This window comes from Chrysemys picta, chromosome 3 (assembly GCF_011386835.1).
Source record: "Chrysemys picta bellii isolate R12L10 chromosome 3, ASM1138683v2, whole genome shotgun sequence".
In the NCBI taxonomy this organism is placed as follows: domain Eukaryota; kingdom Metazoa; phylum Chordata; order Testudines; family Emydidae; genus Chrysemys; species Chrysemys picta.
In genome coordinates, this window is record NC_088793.1 from 3820998 (window position 1) to 3841485 (window position 20488).

Below are 20488 nucleotides of genomic sequence, written 5' to 3' on the forward strand. Positions count from 1 at the left end.
ACAAGGAGCAATGGTCTCAAGTTGCAGTCGGGGAGGTCCAGGTTGGATATTAGGAAACACTATTTCACTAGGAGGGTGGTGAAGCACTGGAATGCATTACCTAGGGAGATGGTGGAGTCTCCTTCCTTGGAGGTTTTTAAGGCCTGGCTTGACAAAGCCCTGGCTGGGATGATTTAGTGGGTGTTGTTCCTGCTTTGAGCAGGGGGTTGAACTAGATACCTCCTGAGGTCTCTTCCAACCCTGATATTCTATGACCCACATATTTCCCCCCACAACCCTGCAGAGCCACGGCGAAAACCCTGCTCCGTCAGCTCCAAACCCGGAGGCATCTACCGCATGAGCTAGTGGAGAGCCCTGTGTTGTCTGTGTGTCGTCCCCCCCTCCCCCTGTGCAGTCTCTCACCTGCCTGTTCTGTTTCCCCGGCAGCGAGAGGATGGAGAACAAGGCCATGTACCTGCACACCTTCAGCGAGCGGGAGAATGGCTCCATCTTTGAGGAGTCATTTGATGGAAGGAACCTGTCCAAACTGAACCTCTGCGAGGATGGTAAGTGCCGAGAGAGCCTCCCTGAGCAAGGCTCTGCAGGAACTCTCTGCCCATGGAAAAATGGGCACCACTCCCACACCCTGGGGGCATGAGCTCCAACAAGAGCTGTTGTTAATCCTCACAGCTGCTTTGGGGTGAGGGGGCGCTCCAGATGCAATGGAACCACTCGGCTCTTTCGCTCAGCGGCCATGTGCACGGAAAGGTAGCAGAGAACTCGCCGTGAAAGCTGTTCTCTGCATCTCAAATTTTTAAGCATATGGACCAAGGCCTGGATGGGCCCCTGGGCACCGAACATGCCCTACCCCCACTAGAGAGATGAGGCAGCTGGGCAGGGCAGCTCGGGGGACGCTTGCACGGTTACCGTGTTGTACCTGAGCTGGGGATTTCAGTCCCTAGGACTGTCAGGCCAGCACTACGCACCGAACTCCACCAACACAAATAATGCAACAGTGTCCGGGGCAACCATCGCTACGTTAAGTCTAGGGATGGCGTTTAGGGGTGCAAGCAGGCAGGGGCTCTGGTGAGAACATGAACCCCAGGCCGGATGAAGCGTGGATGTTGGCTGGATGTCAAAAGCCCCAGAGTCCTACCCATATAGCCATTGCCTCTGTTTCTGGTTGGATTGAATCGTAAAAATCCCAGACAAGACAAAGCTCCTAGCATGTGCCTCAAGGGGCTTTTGGGTCCCATGCCCTCTGGAGGTTTCTTCCACTGGGTCCAAAGAGCAGAGGTTTGTAGGGACCTGTTCAAACCAGATGATCATAGAACCATAGAAATGACAGGCTGAAAGGGACCTCGAGAGGTCATCAAGTCCCGGCCTCTGTGCTGAAGCAGGGCCAAATAAACCCGGACCAGCCCTGACAGGTGTTTGTCCAACCTGCTCTTAAAAATCCCCCATGACGGGGATTCCACAACCTCTCTTGGAAGCCTGTTCCAGAGCTTAACTCCCCTCAGAGTTAGAACGTTTTCCCTAGTATCTAAATCTCCCTTGCTGCAGACAAAGCCCCTTCCTTCTTGCCCTACCTTCAGTGGCCAAGGAGAATAATTGATCCCCACCCTCTCTATAACAGCCCAGAACATACGTGAAGACGGTTATTGGGTCGTCTTTTCTCAAGACTGCACATACCCAGTTTTTTTAACCTTTTCCTCCAAGGTCAGGTTTTCTAAACCTTTATCCTTTTAGTTGCTCTCCTGTGGACTCTCTCCAATTTGTCCACTTCTTCCTTGAAGTACGTTGCCCAGAACAGGACACAGTCCTGCAGCTGAGGCCTCCCCAGTGCCAAGAAGAGTGGGATGATTACCTCCCCTATTTTCCATATGACACTCCTGCCAATACACCCCAAAAGGATATTCGCCTTTTTCGCAACTACACCACAATGTTGCCTCATGTTCATATTGTGATTCACTGTAACCCCCAGACCCTTTGCAGCAGTACAATCCCCTAGCCAGTTATTCCCCGGTTTGTAGTGGTGCATTTGATTTTTTTTTTGCCCCCCCCCCTTCCTAAGTGACATATTTTGCACTTGTCCTTGTTGAATTGCCTCTTGTTGATTCCAGACCCATTTTCCGATTTCTCAAGGTTTTTTTGAAGTCTAACCCTGTCCTCCAAAGTGCTTGCAACCCTTCCTTGCTTGGTGTCATCCACAGATTTTATAAGCGTACTCTCCACTCCATTATCCACGTCAGTAATGAAAATATTGAATAGCGCCCGACCCAGGGAATACATAGTTATGGGAGAATGCTCCCCGAGGGGCTGACAAGTCCCTCCTGGACACCCGGCGTCAGGCCAGGCAGTGTCCTGACGTCCTGCAGCCCAAGCGGGGCCTTGGCCAGACATGTGAAGCCTGGGTCCACGCTCCATTCCGGCTAGCTGCTGCTCTCGGGAACAGGCTGCATTGATTGACCTCACCAGGGCGTGGACTCCCTGCGGGCCAGCCTCAGGGACCACGTCTTAGGGCTTGGGGTGGGGGATGCTCTCGGGCTTTGGGTTTGGATTCAGCTTTGGATATTCCAGCATGCCCTGGTAGAGTGGGGCCAGCTGGAGCACGGACGCGGCTGCCAAGAGAGGGTGGGGCGGAAGGAGTGTGGGGCTGGGACTCGCCTCTCCATCCGGCAGCGTTGCCAAATGGGCGTGGAGAGTCCCACTGCTGGAAGGGGAACTCCGGGCCAGCCCTTCAGCTGCAGAGCTTGGATCTGTGTACTCATGGCCAGGCCTGGCTGCGGCTCCAGCCCTTTGGCCCAGACCTTGCTCGAGCACACGGCCATTGCCTGCCGCTGCGTGATGAGTTAGTCGCTGACTGCATCAGTGCACACGTGGGACACGCACGGCGCCAGAGAGCGGGTTGCACATGCAACTGTCTGTCTGGCGTTTCCTAACTTCCGAGTGCTCGACTTTGCAGCCTAAAGAGCATTCTTTGAATGTAGGTTTTTGTATGTGATTAATAATAATAATGTGTCAAAATGGCAGCTGCTTAATCAGCAGATCTCTTTTCCCCTGAGAGTCTTGCCGAGCCACCATACTACACCTCCAGCAAGCTGGAGTCTGTCCCTCCTTGGGCATCAATTGCCTCCTAAATTACAACCCAGAACACTTGGGGGAGGGATAGCTCAGTGGTTTGAGCATTGGCCTACTAAACCCAGCATTATGAGTTCAATTCTTGAGGTGGCCACTTAGGGATCTGGGGCAAAAATCAGTACTTGGTCCTGCTAGTGAAGGCAGGGGGCTGGACTCAATGACCTTTCAGGGTCCCTTTCAGCTTTATGAGGTAGGTGCAATCCCATAAACAGCAGAGCAGGTTGCTCAGGTGCAACCAACAGCATCTTGGCCCTGCAAAATGTTTATTACTGGGGATGATGCATGGGAAGGGAAGGACCCAGCTTGACTCTCAGATCCCAGGTGAATCTGCAGAGCTGGAAAACCATCACCTATAAGAGCTAGGTATTATTATTTTAACTGGCATGCTGGTCGGATCTGATCTGGAGTCAATGAGCGAAAATGAGCACAAGTTAGAGATTTTAAATGCTAGTTGGTGGAGGAGACTTGTTACTAGGCCATGGGATCTTTCACCCTGACAAATCCAGCCCAGGTGAGACGTGACCCAAAGCTGTTTGTGGGCAGTGTTGGGACGTTCAACAGCACCTGCGAATCGTGGGTGGTTCACCTCCAACGTTTTCAGCAATTGGTAACCTGCAACACGGTTCCAGACAGACAGTGAGTTTCAGCCTTGCTGTCAGTGATGGGTCCAAAGGCAAGCGGACTGCTGCCTGACCTCTGGTTTCCAACTGGCATAAGCGCCGACTGGCATAAGTGCCGACTTTCTAATATGCCAGGGGGAGGGAGGGGCACCAGGCCACGCCCCCACTCCACCCCTTCTCCCAAGGCCCCATCCCAACCCTGCCTCTTCCTGCCTCTGCTCTGCCCACACGCCTTTTCCTCCTCTTTCCCCTCCCCTGAGCATGCCCCACCCTCAGGCTCCCCTCTCCCACCCAGCGCCTTCTGCACGCCGCAGAACAGCTGATCCATGGTGGGCGGAAGGCGCAGTGGGGAGGGCGAGGTGCTGATGGGGGACTGCCAGTGGGTGCTAAGCACCCACCATTTTTTTTCAGTACCTATGGTCCCTGGACCTACCATGCATGCCACAGTTAGTGCAGCGATGCAGGGACATTTTTCTCCTATTTCTTTGAAGATAGCAGAACGATACCAGATTCATCAGCAACATCCGGGAAGAAGAGAGTTGTAGCACAGTTTGTCGTTGCTTTATGGAATTTGTGACATCACTGTCAGTTCGGACAAACATTACGTGAGGCCCTGCACAGCCAGTTAGTCTCTGGATTACCCAATGACCAGGACCAGAAGAAGTTACTGACTGTATCGGCACTTACATTCAAGAAGGCTGTTGAAGTAGCAGTTGCAATGGAGACCGCAGAGAAGGATTCTCTGAAATTTAGAGAACCAAGAAGTTTGCCTCCCGCATCAGCAAGACAGAGGACCACGGGAGCATAAGGAATTTCCATGTGACCATTGTGAGCAAACTACGCACTCTGAGAAGGATTGCTGGGCGCATCAGGTTATTTGCTGAAAATGCCAGAAGAAAGGACACATCAGCATGACACTGACCAAGACCTAGCACTACACGTATTATCAGAAGCGGGAGTCCGAGATAGCATCTGGGTCAGAGATGGCAGTCAGATCTCCAATCCGAGCTGGAGTTAGAGACGACATCTCCTTGATTATCTTTGGAATTTGAACCTATCGGTATTGTAGGCATTTTCCCTTGGTGATGGATCGTTGCCCGTTACTTTCCGTTTTTGGACCACATCATGGAATTCTGCCATTAGCTGCTACTCGGGTGGCGCTAGGAGACAGTAAGGTTAGGGTAGCTGCAGACTGCTCAGTAAAGGGCCCTGGACTGGACCACAGAGCAGAGAACCAGCCTGGGTCCCCTACCAACCCCTGCTGCGTGGTGCTGTCTGGGGCAGTAAGCTAGAAGACTGCCTGGGTCACTGGAGGAGTGACAGGGTCAGGGCAGCGGGCGTGAGAAATGCCTGATGCCTCTTGAGGAGCAGAGTCTCCATTCCAGAAGGGAAAACCACTTAGTGACCTGGCCAGAGGGCCGAGTCACAAAGAGCCAACAGAAGCTCCTGGAGCAAGAGAAGGGCTGCACACTGAGAGACAGAGATGGCGTGCAACCACAGGAAGGGACGTCAGCCTCCCAGAGTTAATCCCCCAAACCGCCCGGAGGTGGCACCTGTCACGGCGTCCCCGGGCGATGCTCTGGAACTGCTCCCTAGGAAGCCAGTCAGGACTCTGGTGAAGTCTCCTCTCTGTGAGCAGACTGTCTTCAGGGCAAGAAGCTCACACGGCTTCACCTTCCTGGGTCTGACCTTGGAGCATTCAGCATCCTCTGCCCCTCCATGCGCTTCCCACAGCGCGTCCGCTCTGGCTGGGTCCTGGCGAAGCCAGAGGGTCCTGCACCCCCACTTCGCAGTCAGACGTGACTCTTAGCCAGCCAATAAAACAGAGGTTTATTAGATGACAGGAACACGGTCTAAAACAGAGCTTGTAGGTACAGAGAACAGGACCCCTCAGCTGGGTCCATTTTGGGGGGCAGTGAGCCAGACAACCACATCTGCACCTCATTCCACATCCCCAGCCAGCCCCAAACTGAAAATTTCCAGCCCCTCCTCTCCCTTTGTTCCTTTCCTGGGCCAGGAGGTCACCTGATTTCTTTGTTCTCCAACACCTTCAGTTGGCACCTTTGTAGAGCAGGGGCCCAGGTCATTAGTTGCCAGGAGACCGAGTGTTGGCCATTTACTGTCCAGACAGCATCACATCTGCCCTCTAGGGCTCTGCAACAATCACACCCCCTTCTCCTACCACCTAGATACTTAAGAACTGCATCGGGGAAGCTGAGGCACCCACACACTATTCGGAGAAAGCGCTACATCAGCGACAGTTCCGAGGAGGAGGAGGGAGCGACCGAGGGGAGCCCTTTGGCCCAGCCATTGATGGATACGCCGGAACCCGACCCCGAAACCCTCGTGAGGCAGACCGGTGAGCGTGACGGCCTTTCTTTGTCCATTCCCTCAGAGGTGGAAGGCGATTGTGGCTCGGGGGAGTCACCAGTGGACAAAGCGAACGGAAAAGACGGCGCTCAGGTAAATGAATGCTTAAGAAGCGGCGGTCGATGGGTTAGGAACCGGGGTTGCGTAAATTAAAAAACAAGCAGCGGGGGTGCTTACACGTTTTCTTTCTTGAAATTTTTTAACAGCTCAACGATGCCTTTCTAGAGGACCCGGACAGCGATGCATCAAGCAGCGAAGATGAACTGGGCCCACCATGTTTTTGCTCAACGCCAATACGAGTTGTTGAAGAGGACTCCGAGGATGATGGCTATGAGGAGTTTAGGAGGCGGCTTGGCATAGAACTAACTGAGCCAGTGCCACATCGTGAGCGTAAAAAAGTCATGAGGACTATTGTACGCGTTGCTGTTTATGCTGTCCTTAAGCACTGCCTTAGGGAAAAGCTTTTTGAAGATTGTGAGGGCTGTGTCATAGATGCGCCAGGCCAAAGGCACCATGATTGTGTGACTTGGACTTCAGTGGATATAAACAGCAAGCTCCGGGGCCTGTGTGCTGAGCTGTGTTTGGAAAGCTTATTAAACACTGTTGTTGCCATAGGCTATGGTATGCAATGTTTGTGCCTAACCCAAGAACATTTAGCGCAAGGGGTGACCTTGATAAATGCTGTGCAATTTAGTGCAGACCCTGACCGTGTTCTAAGGAAAATGACCAAACCGGAAGATGCCTGCTTAGAGCGTTATATTGACCGTCTAGTCCACAGAAATTGTTACAGAACCCTGCTTAAGAAAAAAACTATTTGTAAGAAATCTAAAAGGATTAAGTTAGAGAATGGTGAGGGGACAAACATGCGATATAAAACTTGGTAGCTGTAATTTTTTTTTAAAAGGGGGGCTTGTGACTATTTGTGTTTTGTTAGAAGGCTTTTGGCCTTTAAGTGCGCTAAAAAGTTTTAATAAAGCATTTTGGTTTTGTTTTTAAGAAGCTGTATGTTTTTTAAATAAAAAAAATAAATTGTTTGTGAGAATTAGCTCTTGTGTTTTGTGTGTAGCAAAAAGCTGAAATGTATGTTGTGGTGGGGAAGGGGAAAAAATCCTAAAAATGTGCTTACAATAAAACAACCAAGGCTAGTTCAGACATGTGTCTGAGTACAATAAAGTTAATATGGAGATATACTTCTCTCATAGAACTGCCTTTACTAGCAGGGCCAAATATTGATTTGAGAATATTGAGAACCAGAGCCCTAAGTGGTTCTCTTAAGGCTTGAACTCACAGCCCTGGGCTTAGCAAGCCAATGCTTAAACCACTGAGCCATCCTTAGTCTGTTAAACTGAATGGGTTTTAACCATACACACACCCACCCACCCACCCAAACTGGTTTCACTCCCAAATTACAAAAGGGAATGCTATGGGTGGGGTCATTACATTAACCTCTTAGCAAACTATGTTGAAGTTTTGTTTAACAATGGGCTAAGAGGGGATAAAAACCTCAGGTATGCAGCACTTTGGCCTTTTTCAACTTGGATAGCTGCTGGACTGCAAAAAGAGGTAAGACTTGCTGGCTTGAACTCTGAAACTATATATTATAGAAGGCCACTTTTTGCCCAGGCTGTTTTAGTAAATAATGGTGCCTATCTTTATTGCAGTGTGATCTGTTAGCATGGAACCAGGAACTTTAAACTGCATTTTACCACCAGGCCAAGGTAAAAAAAACAAAACAAAAAAACATTTTAACTATAGTTGTGCTTAATACTGTTGAATTAACAAAAGTATTACACAGGCTGCATAGGCATTTGATGGTAATACTAACTAACATTTTTTGCTTGTTCTTGAACCTGAAGGCTTAAGCACACATGAGGGGGAACAGAACAACCATGTGCCTGCAACACTTTATCCCACAGTGAAAGGTAACTTTTTTTTACTGTGTATAATGTGATGGGTTTAAGGCCCTGTGGGGGTGAATGCTACTAACTAAACCAAAGGCACATGGCTGGGGTCAGAACAAACCATGTGGCTTCTAAATGCCTGTGGGGTTTTTGAAAAAAGTGTATGGCTGCAAACTTGGTTTGGTGTGTTTTATAAAGCTGCTGGTGTGTGCAAGGCAGAGGTTTTTTAAAGTACTTGGCATAGAACAAGGAGCAATGGTCTCAAGTTGCAGTGGGGGAGGTCCAGGTTGGATATCAGGAAAAACTATTTCACTAGGAGGGTGGTAAAGCACTGGAATGCGTTACCTAGGGAGGTGGTGGAGTCTCCTTCCCTGGAGGTTTTTAAGGCCCGGCTTGACAAAGCCCTGGCTGGGATGATTTAGCTGGGAATTGGTCCTGCTTTGAGCAGGGGGTTGGACTAGATGACCTCTTGAGGTCCCTTCCAACTCTGAGATTCTATGATTCTATGATAGGTTTTTTTTTTTTTTTTTTTTTTTACTGTGTATAATGTGATGGGTTTAAGGCCCTGTGGGGGTGGATGCTACTAACTAAACCAAAGGCACATGGCTGGGGTCAGAACAAACCATGTGGCTTTTAAACTAACAAGAGTTTTTCTGCAAAATGGATTTTTAAAAGCCGTTTTGGTTTTTATTTTGCAAAATGAGATGTATTTAAAAAACCTGTTTGTTGTACAGCCTGAAATGGATTATTTGGTTGTAAAGCTATGACTTTTTAAATAGAAAAACACTTTAATGAAGTAAGTGTAATGTATGTTTACAAGACGGTTTCATGTGTTTTATAATAATGTTGCTGTTTGCTCCACAGTACAGTCAAAACATGAGAGATCCTTAGACCAGAGGGAAAACAAGCTGAAAAGAAAAAGGAAAGAGACAGCTGAAAAGGAAAATTCACCAGCATCAATGACTGATGGATGGATGAAGCCCTGTAAATATATTTTGCTTATTGGTTTGGCTGTTCTATGAGGGTTTTTTTTTATTTTAAGTAAAATACATAGGTGTGGGTGAGAGAGGTGCTAAAGTTCAGTTTTTGTAAAATGTTGTTTTTCCCCTGTTATAGGCCTGGGCAACTTTTCTGACAATGCTGTAGTCAGAGATACAAGGACATCTCCTCCAGAACTGCCAACAAACCAGAAATCTGCTTTGAGACCTTTAACAACGCAAAACAGCGCAAGAGCGCAGCTGAAACATCCGGGCGGTCCAAACCTCATATACGTCAAACCCAAGGACAAAACAAAAGACTCTGGTAAAAAACAACCACGCCACCACAACTCCAGTTCCTCAGTGGCCACCACCACACCAAGCCCTGAGGAAACTGTGAGAGAAAACACACACATTCACAAACCCAGAGCACGCACTCTAGGGGTTCTGAATGTGCGCAAACCCGGAGCATGCGCTCTAGGGGCTGCGTTTAAAAAACCATGGACTAAAAGCTTCTGCGATGCTGAGGTATTGCAATCACACAACCAGCACTCCAGTTCCTCAGCGGTCACCACCACACCAAGCCCTGAGGAAACTATGAGCAAAAATGCCCACATTCACAAACCCGGAGCATGCGCTCTAGGGGTTGTGAATAAAAAACCAAGAACTGACAAACCATTCTCCCAAAACCATAAGCTTGTCCCAGCTCCCCCATATTTTAGTAGTTGGGAAGGGGTTGAGGCTTTCCTCAAAAAAGTGGTGGAGGATATATCCTCGGGTAGGCTAAAAGAACGGGATTCTAGAAAGAAATGGAAAAAATATGATGCTTGGTTCAGAGCCATGCTGAAAAACATAAGGGATGGAAAGGGTGGCTCTGAGCAGGCATGACTAGTGGCAAAAAGTGGCCTGGGTAAAAGGGACACCTTCCAGGGTACACATCAGTTTATGTGTAAACAAAAGGGGGGACAGCGTTTGGGGGATAAACAGATGGCTGCCAAAAAGTTCCAGGCCCGGGTTGTTGTAAAAATTTTAAAAAGGGCTAAAGCGGTAATGAGGAAAAAAAAACAAAAACAAAAAGAGATGCCCCCTACTGGAGGCTCTCAAACTGGCTTGTCTGAAAATGGGGAGGTGGAATTAGACTCTGGTTTAGCAAATTCCCCAGAGGGCTCTTTAGATGGGGCCCGTTCTCCTCCCAATGACTTTCATGGAGGCGCCTCAGAGTTTGACGCTCAAATAGCATCTGATGTAGAAGATGCCGCTAATGATCCCGTAGAGGAACCCCCAAGTAACCCCGAAAATGCCGAGGTGTATATGGAGAGAGTGAGAAGTTGGCAACGTGAAGTATCCAGATTTGGGGGGTCGGTGTATTGTGAGGAATTTTGTTTTGTCAATCTTGAGCAAATAAATTCAGCTCAGCAGGTTGTTGAAGCCATACACCGGGGAATACAGTTAGTGCTCGATGACATTAATGGTAGGGTAGGCCCTGATGATTATGTTCAGTTACATTTAGAGAGCCGTAATTTAACTAATTCTTTGTTTTCGGTCAAAAGAACTAGAAATGAGCTGACTGCTGAGGATTTTTTAAATCAGACCTCAAAACTGCTACAGAGCAATAGAGAGTTGCATCTCGATGGGACGTTGCGTCTCGTTGTGACAGTTGTAAAAAACAGGGGTGGGGGCGCTCGTAGAGTTTTAAATACTATCCTTAATAGTCAAATTATTCATAAAAAGAGACAGTGTTTAGTAGACCTGACTTACACCGGTACCAATTTGTGTTTTGCGGGTGGGCTCTTGGCCGTCATGTCCGATCGTAAACCTACGGACGCGGAATTGTTAGCGGAGGCAAGAAAGTTACATGAGAAACTGGGGTGGTCAGATCAAAAAAAGGTTATGCTCAGCGACGTAGCAAAGTTTGAACAGCATTTAGGAGTTAACATACAGGTGGTGTTGTATACGGCGAAAGGCGGCTGGGGGTTTTTTAAAACGGGGGGCACAGTGTGCCCCAAGACTTATTTTATCCTGTTGCACGATGAGCATTACTATGGGGTTCTGGATGTAAAAAAGTTGTTCGGAGCGAAAAATTATTGTGAGTTTTGCCACATGGTGTACAGCCACGACCACTCTTGCAGGTATCGTTGCCGCCTCTGCTTGAGCGTAACGTGCTCAGACAGCGTGGGAGTGCAGCAGCGGTGTCCTAGCTGTAGACTGTACTGTCGGTCCAAAGAGTGTTTAGACAGACATATCGACTGTGCATCAAAAAACCAAGTCGAATGCCTGTCTAAAACTTTGTGTGAGAAGTGTCAGTCTTACGTGGACAAGCGGCATAGGTGTAAAGGGAGACGTTGTAAGCAGTGTCAGGAGTTGATCGTTGGTGATGTAGACGGCCACCTCTGTTTTATGGACAGCCTTAGAAAGCCTGAATCTTCAGAAAAGTATATTTTTTATGATTTTGAATGCACGCAGGAGACCGGGGTGCACACTCCCAATTACATTTTTGCTATGTCCCTAAAGCCAGAAAAATCCTGGGAATTTAAGGGCGATAAGTGTCTTTATGTGTTTGTAAAGACCTTTATTGGCAAAGCGTTTCGGGACTACACATTCCTAGCACACAATTCTAAAGGTTATGATGCATACTTTATTGTTAAACAGTTACTCAAGGAAAAGATGGGCCTAGAACTGATCACTCAGGGTAGTAAACTAATGTGCGTGGAAGTTAAGGCCCTGGGCATTCGTTTTATAGACTCTTTAAACTTCTTGCCCATGAAGCTTAGCAAGCTACCGCAGGCGATGGGGTTTGAAGGGTGCAAAGGGTATTTTCCACACTTTTTTAACACGTTAGAAAATCAAAATTACGTGGGGCCTATGCCCGGTATGGAGCACTATGGTGTAGAAAGCATGATGCCCAAAGAAAAAGCAGAGTTTCTCGACTGGTATCGGGACCACAGCTCTGAGGTGTTTGACTTGCAAAAAGAGCTCGCGTATTACTGTCAGCAGGATGTAAAAATTTTGAGACAGGCCTGTATCCTATACAGAAAAGAGATTATGAAAATGACGGAGAAGGGAGATGTAGTAGAGAAAGAACCTGGTAAATTCACTGAGATAAAACTGTGTATAGATCCATTCCCGTACATAACACTGGCATCTGTCTGCATGGCTATGTACAGGTTTATGTTTTTGGAGCCTAACACGGTAGCTCTTCTCCCTCCAGACAACTATCACAGGCAGAAAAAGAGATATTCGACCCCATCTATTCAGTGGCTGTTGTATATCTCTCACAAAGAAAATATACAAATACGGCACGCTTTACAGGGTGGGGAACTACAGGTAGGCCCCTACTTTTTAGACGGCTATGCCAATGTTGATGGGGTACGCACAGCCTTTGAGTTTAACGGTTGTTTTTTCCATGGCTGTGTCACCTGTTATTGTGAAAAAGCACAAAATCCTATGACGGGGACATCTTTTGGGTTTCTTTATTACAAGACGCAGCTCAAGACCGACTATTTGAAACGCCTTGGTTTTGTAGTGAGGACTCTTTGGGAGCACGAGTGGGAGGCGATGAAAGAAACCGACAGGGAGCTTGCAGACTTTTTAAACCGAGCCCGGTTACCCCAGCCTCTCGTGCCTAGGGATGCTCTTTTTGGGGGGAGGACAAACGCTATCCGCCTATATTACAAGCCTAACCCCGGGGAAGAAATTCACTATTATGATTTTACCAGCCTGTACCCTTTTGTAAACAAAACCAAAGAATACCCTCTCGGACACCCCGATATAGTCTATGACAAATTTGGGCCCCTTGCAAATTATTTTGGAATTGCAAAAGTTAAAGTGTACCCCCCACGAGGCCTCTTTTTCCCATTGTTACCCGTCAGAGTGGGTGGCAAGCTTATGTTCCCGCTATGCCGAACCTGTGCGGAAACCGAGCAGCGGGAGACATGCACCCATACTGACGAGGAGCGGGCCATCCTGGGGACTTGGTGCACGGTGGAATTGAACGCGGCCATAGCGAAGGGGTACGCGGTGGCTAAGATCTATGAAATCTGGCATTTTAATGAAAAATCTGATAAACTCTTTTCAGAGTACATAAAATTACACCTCCGTCAAAAACAAGAGGCTTCAGGGTATCCCAGTTGGTGCACAGACGAGGAAAAACAAAATAAGTACGTTAGCGATTTCTACCAGAAAGAAGGCGTGCATTTACGCCAACACAAAATCAGATCAAACCCTGCTAAACGCCAAATCGCTAAACTGTTTTTAAATTCTCTGTGGGGTAAATTCGGCCAAAGATCCAACCTACCCAACACCAGCATCGTGAGAGACCCTAACGAACTTTTGCAGTACCTGTTCTCCCCCAATTATGAGGTTTCATCCTGCGAGTTTATCGATGATGAAACAGCGTGTGTGTCGTGGAAGCACGCAAAAGAACGGTACTCTGTTTCTGGCAACACCAATGTTTTCATAGCCTGTTTCACCACTGCTTATGCCCGCTTAGAATTATACAGTCTCCTAGACGGTTTGCAAGAGCGGTGCCTGTACCACGACACTGACTCGGTGATCTTTGTGAAAAGGGAGGGTGACTGGAATCCCCCTCTGGGGGATTATTTAGGGGACCTCACGAGCGAAATTCCGCCAGATCAACACATCACCGAGTTTGTGTCGGCAGGCCCAAAAACCTATGGGTATAAGCTATCGGGTGGAAAGGCCTGTATGAAAGTCAAAGGTATTACCCTAAACGTAGCAAACTGCGAAAAAATCAACTTCGACAGTTTGAAAGACCTAGTCCTGGACTATTGCACGGGTCTGCAAGAAAACACCTCAAAAAAGATAGAGGTGCAGCAGCCCTCTATCGTAAGAAACAAAAACCAGTGGCAAATAGAGACAAAAACCCTTAAAAAGACACAAAAAGTGGTTTACAACAAGAGGGTCCTAGGAGAAGGTTTTAAAACCCTGCCCTACGGCTTTTGAAAAAAAAATGGATACGAGGTGGAAACACCCCTTTTCTGCAATTCTCGCGGGGCCTAGCAACTGCGGGAAAAGTTACTTTATAAAAAACGTGTTGGATAATGCCAAACACACACTGTCTGTTATGCTTGAGAATGTTGTGTGGTGTTACAGTTGTTGGCAACCTCTGTATAAAGAACTGCTTTGTAAATATCCCTTTATCAATTTTGTGGAGGGGCTGCCTGAGGCTTTTGACAATGACAGTTTGTTTCCTACTAATAAAGTAAATATGATTATCACAGACGATCTGATGAACTCGGCTTGTGAAAGTGATGAAATCGAGAAAGCTTTTACCAAGTACGTGCATCACAGAAACCTGAGCATTATGTATATAGTTCAAAACGTATTTTGTCAGGGAAAAAAGAGTCGCACGATTAACCTAAACACAAAGTACATGGTTCTGTTCAAAAACCCCAGGGATAAATTACAAATCGCTACGCTCGCTCGGCAAATGTACCCCGGCAAAGCTCAATTTTTTCTAGAAGCTTTTGAGGATGCTACCAAAAAACCTTACGGCTACCTGGTGGTGGATTTAAATGCTTCCACACCAGAAGCTTATAGACTAAGAACTGGTCTTTTCCCTCCAGACTGGCCGGCGGTTTAGACTTTGAAAAAAACAGTCGGGTATAAAAAGAGAACTTATCGGCAGGCCCCTTTTTAACAGCCGGGGCTGCTACCGAAAACATGTCTAGCTGCTTGAAAAGAAACCTGGGCCTTTTAAAATTACTTAGCAAATCGTCCCCACAGCAAAGGAGAGCTATACTGTGTTCAGCCTCTGACGATCTAGTAGCGGCCATCTCAGAAATAGCGCTCAATACCTTAAAAGGAAACGTTCCTTTAACACAGAATCAAGTGCGTGTACTGAAAAAGAAACGCACGCTTATAAAAACTTTGTGTAATAAAAGGGTTTTTTTTAAAAGAAAAAAGCATCTGGTAAAGCAGTCTGGGGGGTTTATCGGACCTCTGTTAAGTTTTGCTATCCCTCTCATAACGGGGCTTTTAACTAATCGATAATGGAGTATGCAGAAAAAATGTTCCTGGTGCCCAGCCACCAGTTGGAGCAATTAAGGGCTCCCCCTCCGGCAGAGGAAAATATCAGAACAACCGCAACTCGCTTACTGGATGCTGAAATGAAGTCTGTTCTTCAAAGAACTGACTTGACTGAATATGAAAAGGCTAAACTTTACAGCGCCGTGCTTCAAAGGTACCTAATGTACGTGAAACAGAGCGAAGCGGATAAAGGGAAAATAAGTCTGTTTCTACCGGAACAGGAACAAAGTGTAACTGCCAAACCCCCAGAAACACCAAAGAACTCAGACTTTGTTGCTCAGGAGGTGTTGGATAACGTCAATAAGCGTTATAAGAAAAATGCAATAGTATTGCTAAATAAGCTGGGCCAGGATAAAAATCTCTCTTCGTGGAACGATAAAGGGGCTTTTGTGTCCAAAGGCTCTGTGGTTAATGGTTCTAACATGCTCGACTTAGTCAGGGCCGTCACCCAGACTCGCTCTGTTCCTAGCAGGCATGTACCTAAAGGATGGGATGTGTTTATGAATGCCATGGCGGAACTGAACGTACCATCTTCCATCATGGGCAATGCGGCCAACAGAAATCTTTTGGAACGCCTCAAGGCCTCGACTGCTGACACCGGGGTGGATCGAGAAACCGTGACCCCTTTTTTGCCGCCTAAAAAACGAAAATTGGCTAAAAGAGCCGAATGGCTCAGTGTGTAACATTTTTCACATTCTAATTTAAAAAAAAATGGTAATGTTTTGCTTTAAATAAAACACTTCTATAATTTAAAAAAAAGAAAATCTGTACTTTTTTCCTCAATTGGTTTAAAAAAAAAAAAAAAAACCACACCAAACATCATTTGTCTTTAAACCCCTCACCTGGGGTGCTTTATTGGGTAACATGGCTATGAAAATCATTGCAAGATACACATGTCTGGGCTTGTTGAAACATGTTTTGAGCAAGGCTAGGCATGCCCAAGAATTTAAATTTACTTTTTACAAAATTCATCACCATCCGGTCGTTTTGCACTAAGTCGTTAGAATACAAATTTAAAATCCGATCAAAAGATAAACCCTTGCTACGTTGATGTAAGAAAAACACACAGTGATAGCCACAGGCGACGGAGCGGGGGTCTTGTAATTGTCTATTGTGAAACACGTCTGTGGCATTTTTGTTTAAAAATTTCATAATGCTTTTAGGAAACAACACACTGTTCGGGGGGTGCCCATATGAGTCAAAAAACTCTCCACGGTTACGCTCCGCCAGATACAAGGCAAGCCAGTGTTCACCCGGTTGGTTGTGTGGATGCGTGTTCACCACCAAGCCTAGGGGTCTCTGAGACAGCTTGTGTTCTGGGAGCCAATCGCAAGGGAACACATCTAAGAAATTCTTTTTCGTGTAAGGGTTCGTTGATAAGACACGTGAGAGCTGCACGGTGTCCATGTTCACATATAGTCAAACAGAACGTTTCTCCTCTGATTTATTTCTATGACATTGTCAAAAACCCCATACACAATCATATTAACGGTAACCGTTAAAGCCTTCCCAAAACGTATTTCTGCTCTCAGGTTCCCGGTTTTAATCAGGGAATAGTGATCAGCGCATTCCTGGTCGGGAGACAGGTCAAAGGCAAACAAGGTGTAACCCTGTGCAAACTCCTCACGGTCAATTAACAGAGAACGATCTTTCATGTGTTTACCAGCTGTCTGTACCAAATTCATGTATTCTCTCACGCAGCGTCCTGCCTCGAAGTCTGGTTGCAGAGGCTTGGTCGGTATCTGTTCACCATCCACATACAAGGCCACAAAATTAATATTGTAATGTTTAAAATGAAAGGGATTTTTAGCGTAACTTCCGCTAAAGGCATCGTTATCCACAAACCCTAGGACAAGCATTTTGGGTAACTGCCCCAAGAACAGGTTCTCCTGGTTACTGACCCTGCTGCCCGCGGGGATGCTAAACACTTTCATTCCCACGCGGTCCACAGGGTATTTAGCATTAGCGGTAAGCAGGGCCTCCGCGTGCCCCAGACGAACTCCCGGGGCCACCCGTACTTTTTTCACAAAAAGGGACGCTGATACAATGCGCAGTTTAAAGCCTTCAGCTGCACTGCCCATTAAACAGAAAGCGTCTTTACTGCGCGTCAGTTTAATTTTCACATCCGCTCTGTTTAACAAAAGTTTTTCTTGAAAAAACAGGTCGCTATGTAAATGGCCCAGCAGCTCTACCGTTCTGCTCCTAGCCGTCAGCTTTGCACGCCTCACAAACCCTAGATTCCCTCCATCCAACTCTGTTTCTTCATGCTGTCCAGCAGTGTCTTTGTAAAACAGGCCGGCGGAAAATTGCGTGGCGAGGGTGTCGTCGCTGTAATTGAGCACCGATTCTATAAAGGCCCTGTAAGGGTAGCAGTTGTTGCTTTGGCTTATGAGGCGGTCTCCCAGGCCTGGTCTACACTAGGCGTTTATGTCGAAGTTAGCGCCGTTAAATCGAATTAACCCTGCACCCGTCCACACTGCGATGCTATTTAGTTCGACATAGAGGTCTCTTTAATTCGACTTCTGTACTCCTCCCCGACGAGGGGAGTAGCGCTAAATTCGACATGGCCATGTCGAATTAGGCTAGGTGTGGATGGAAATCGACGCTAATAGCTCCGGGAGCTATCCCACAGTGCACCACTCTGTTGACGCTCTGGACAGCAGTGCGAGCTCGGATGCTCTGACCAGCCACACAGGAAAAGCCCCGGGAAAATTTGAATTTGAATTCCTTTTCCTGTCTGGCCAGTTTGAATCTCATTTCCTGTCTGGACATCGTGGCGAGCACAGCAGCACTGGCAACGATGCAGAGCTCTCCAGCAGTGATGGCCGTGCAGTCTGGGAATAGAAAGAGAGCCCCAGCATGGACTGATCGTGAAGTCTTGGATCTCATCGCTGTGTGGGGCGATGAGTCCGTGCTTTCCGAGCTGCGATCCAAAAGAAGGAATGCAAAGATCTACGAGAAGATCTCTAAAGACATGGCAGAGAGAGGATACAGCCGGGATGCAACGCAGTGCCGCGTGAAAATCAAGGAGCTGAGACAAGGCTACCAGAAGACCAAAGAGGCAAACGGACGCTCCGGATCCCATCCCCAGACATCCCGTTTCTACGAGGCACTGCATTCCATCCTCGGTGCTGCCGCCACCACTACCCCACCAGTGACCGTGGACTCTGAGGATGGGATACTGTCCACGGCCGGTTCCTCAGACATGTTAGGGGACGGGGAAGATGAGGAAGGAGATGAGGAGGGCGAGGCAGTTGGCAGCTCTCACAACGCTGATTTCCCCGACAGCCAGGATCTCTTCATCACCCTTACAGAGATCCCCTACGAAGCGTCCCCAGCCATTACCCCGGACACAGAATCTGGTGAAGGATCAGCCAGTAAGTGTTGTAAACATCTAAACATTTATTTTTAACAAAACAGGAATATTAACAATTAAAAGAATGGGTTGTTCATGATTAGTGTGCCCTAGGCGCTTAACGGTTTAGTAAGGGGCAGTGCAAGTTTTGAAAAGAAATCTAGCAATGTCCGGTTTTCAGTGATTGTCCTGCACAAGCCGCTCTACTGTGTATTCCCTGCTACTGCAGCTACAGTAAAATGCGGTCTATATGTGCGGGGATAGAGCAGTAATCCTCCTGGGACATCTCGATGAAGCTCTCCTGGAGGTAACTTGAAAGCCGTTGCATGAGGTTCTTGGGGAGAGCGGCCTTATTGGGTCCTCCGAAGTACGACACGTTGCCGCGCCACGAGATTATCAGGTACTCGGGGATCATTGCTCTGCACAGCAGGGCGGCATACGGCCCTGGTCTTTGGAGGCTTTCCCGGAGCATTCTCTCTTTGTCGCTCTCGGAGATCCTCATCAGGGTGATGTCGGCCATGGTGACCTGCTTTTAATTAGGTAGGGGAATGTTAGTGTTGGGACTGCTTTCCCGTTCCTTTACAGAACTGTCACCGCTGGTTTGCAGCCACGCGGTGGAGGCGGGAGAGGGGCAGCCGAAAGGGATCATTCCCGGGGACAGCCGCGAGGGGGTGGGACAGGGGCAGAGTTCCCGCTTGCCGGATTGCTGGCAGCAGGGACTGACATTGATTTAAATGTGAAATGAGGCCAGTGGTAATATAAAAGTTTTAAACTGCCACAAGTGTACGGCTTACCATGTCTGCCTGCAACAGAAATTCCGTTGTGCTGCCTCGCTTCTCAAATGTGCTGTTCAAGACCCCAGGCACAGAATGCGAAGGCCGAGAATTCGACCTTGTGCTGAGTGCGCATGTGAAAGGTGCTGTGCATGGTCTTGTTCACAGAGAAAGACTATGTTCTTTGTTCACAACTACATTTATCTTTCAGAGGAATTCACTCCCTTTTTCCCATTTCCACAGCCCCGTCTGCGACTGTCTCACAACCTAGCCTGGAATCACACTCCCAGAGGCTAGCGCGGATTAGGCGTAGGAAGAAGAGGACACGGGAGGACATGTTCTCTGAGCTTATGGCCTCTTCCCAAGCCCAGGCAGCACAGCAGACCCAGTGGCGGGAGAACTTGACCCGAATGCACCAAGCCAACATGGATCGGGAGGAGAGGTGGCGGCAGGAAGACCAGCAGGCGACTCAAACGCTGCTTGGACTACTGAGGGAGCAAACGGACACGCTCCGGCGCCTTGTGGATGTTCTGCAGGAACGGAGGCAGGAGGACAGAGCCCCGCTGCAGTCCATCTCTAACCGCCCTCCCCCGCCACCAAGTCCCATACCCACCTCACCCAAAGTGCAAAGAAGGAGAGGCGGCAGAGTCCCTGCTAACTCTCACTCCACCCCTGCAGAGAGCTCTAGTAGCAGAAGGCTCTCATTTCCCAAAATTTGAAAAGTTCTTTCCTTCCCGCCTGACACAAGCCCACGTCCAAGTTTCACCTCCCAATGCCATGTGTAGTTGATAATAAAAAATTCGTTTCTGTTAACTACTGTTTCAATCATGTTCTTTTGGAGGAGGAGGGGAAAGGGGGTTGGAAATTGGACAGGACAGTCTCCTTTGGCAGGGTACATAGTCGGGGGCAGGCACAGCAGCAGGGCACATACACAGTGCAGTGATGCAGTGACTAGTTGCCCCGGTTAGTCTGGGAGGTTGTTTTGATGTAATGTTGGGGGGGGTGGGTTGCTCTGTGACTTTGTGGCGGGGGAGGGCAGTTACAGATCTTAAGCGCCGGTCCTTAGACAGGATCACAGAGCCACACAGCATGGGATCTGTAACCGTCCTCCCCCTGCCACAAAGTCAAATAGACCTCCCATACACACAGTCCCGATCAGGAGGGGTGACAGGCTCCGTTGAAACAAGCATCCCACCGCAGCGGAGCCTGTCAATCCTTGAGTTTAGAAGCTGCATTCGCATCACAACACTAGACCCGCCCCGCACCACAGTCTGCGTCCCAGTTTTAAAAAATTCCCGCTAAAACAGTATTAAAGAAAACGGTG

The 20488-nt window shown here is 48.0% G+C and overlaps 2 protein-coding genes across 9 annotated transcripts; both read left to right on the plus strand.

Moving 5' to 3' along the window:
- Positions 1-400: 400 nt before the first annotated feature.
- On the plus strand, positions 401-15654 carry LOC112061447 (uncharacterized). 8 transcript variants are annotated; one of them, XM_065587404.1, is made up of 5 exons: positions 401-545; positions 7772-7828; positions 7967-8032; positions 8876-8995; positions 9128-12906. In XM_065587404.1, exons 2-5 carry the CDS (start codon positions 7786-7788, stop codon positions 9874-9876), a joined length of 978 nt encoding a protein of 325 aa, XP_065443476.1. In that variant the 5' UTR covers positions 401-545; positions 7772-7785; the 3' UTR covers positions 9877-12906. The 8 variants fall into 8 exon arrangements, with proteins under 8 accessions (XP_065443476.1, XP_065443478.1, XP_065443473.1 ...); XM_065587401.1 differs by having other exon boundaries at positions 402-545; positions 9128-15654; XM_065587403.1 differs by lacking the exon at positions 401-545 and adding an exon at positions 7514-7673.
- Positions 15655-17836: 2182 nt separating this feature from the next.
- LOC135982115 (uncharacterized) lies at positions 17837-19977 on the plus strand. The gene is made up of 2 exons (XM_065587358.1): positions 17837-18413; positions 19408-19977. The coding sequence occupies exons 1-2, from the start codon at positions 17837-17839 to the stop codon at positions 19881-19883; spliced, it is 1053 nt and encodes a 350-aa protein (XP_065443430.1). The 3' UTR covers positions 19884-19977.
- The last annotated feature ends 511 nt before the right edge of the window (positions 19978-20488 follow it).

Coding starts and splice junctions, on each gene's coding strand:
- LOC112061447 (XM_065587401.1), top strand. CDS start 9,934: ATGTGTAAACAAAAGGGGGGACAGCGTTTGGGGGATAAACAGATGGCT.
- LOC135982115 (XM_065587358.1), top strand. CDS start 17,837: ATGCAGAGCTCTCCAGCAGTGATGGCCGTGCAGTCTGGGAATAGAAAG. Junction 18,414..19,407: donor ATCTGGTGAAGGATCAGCCA/GTAAGTGTTGTA, acceptor CCATTTCCACAG/CCCCGTCTGCGACTGTCTCA.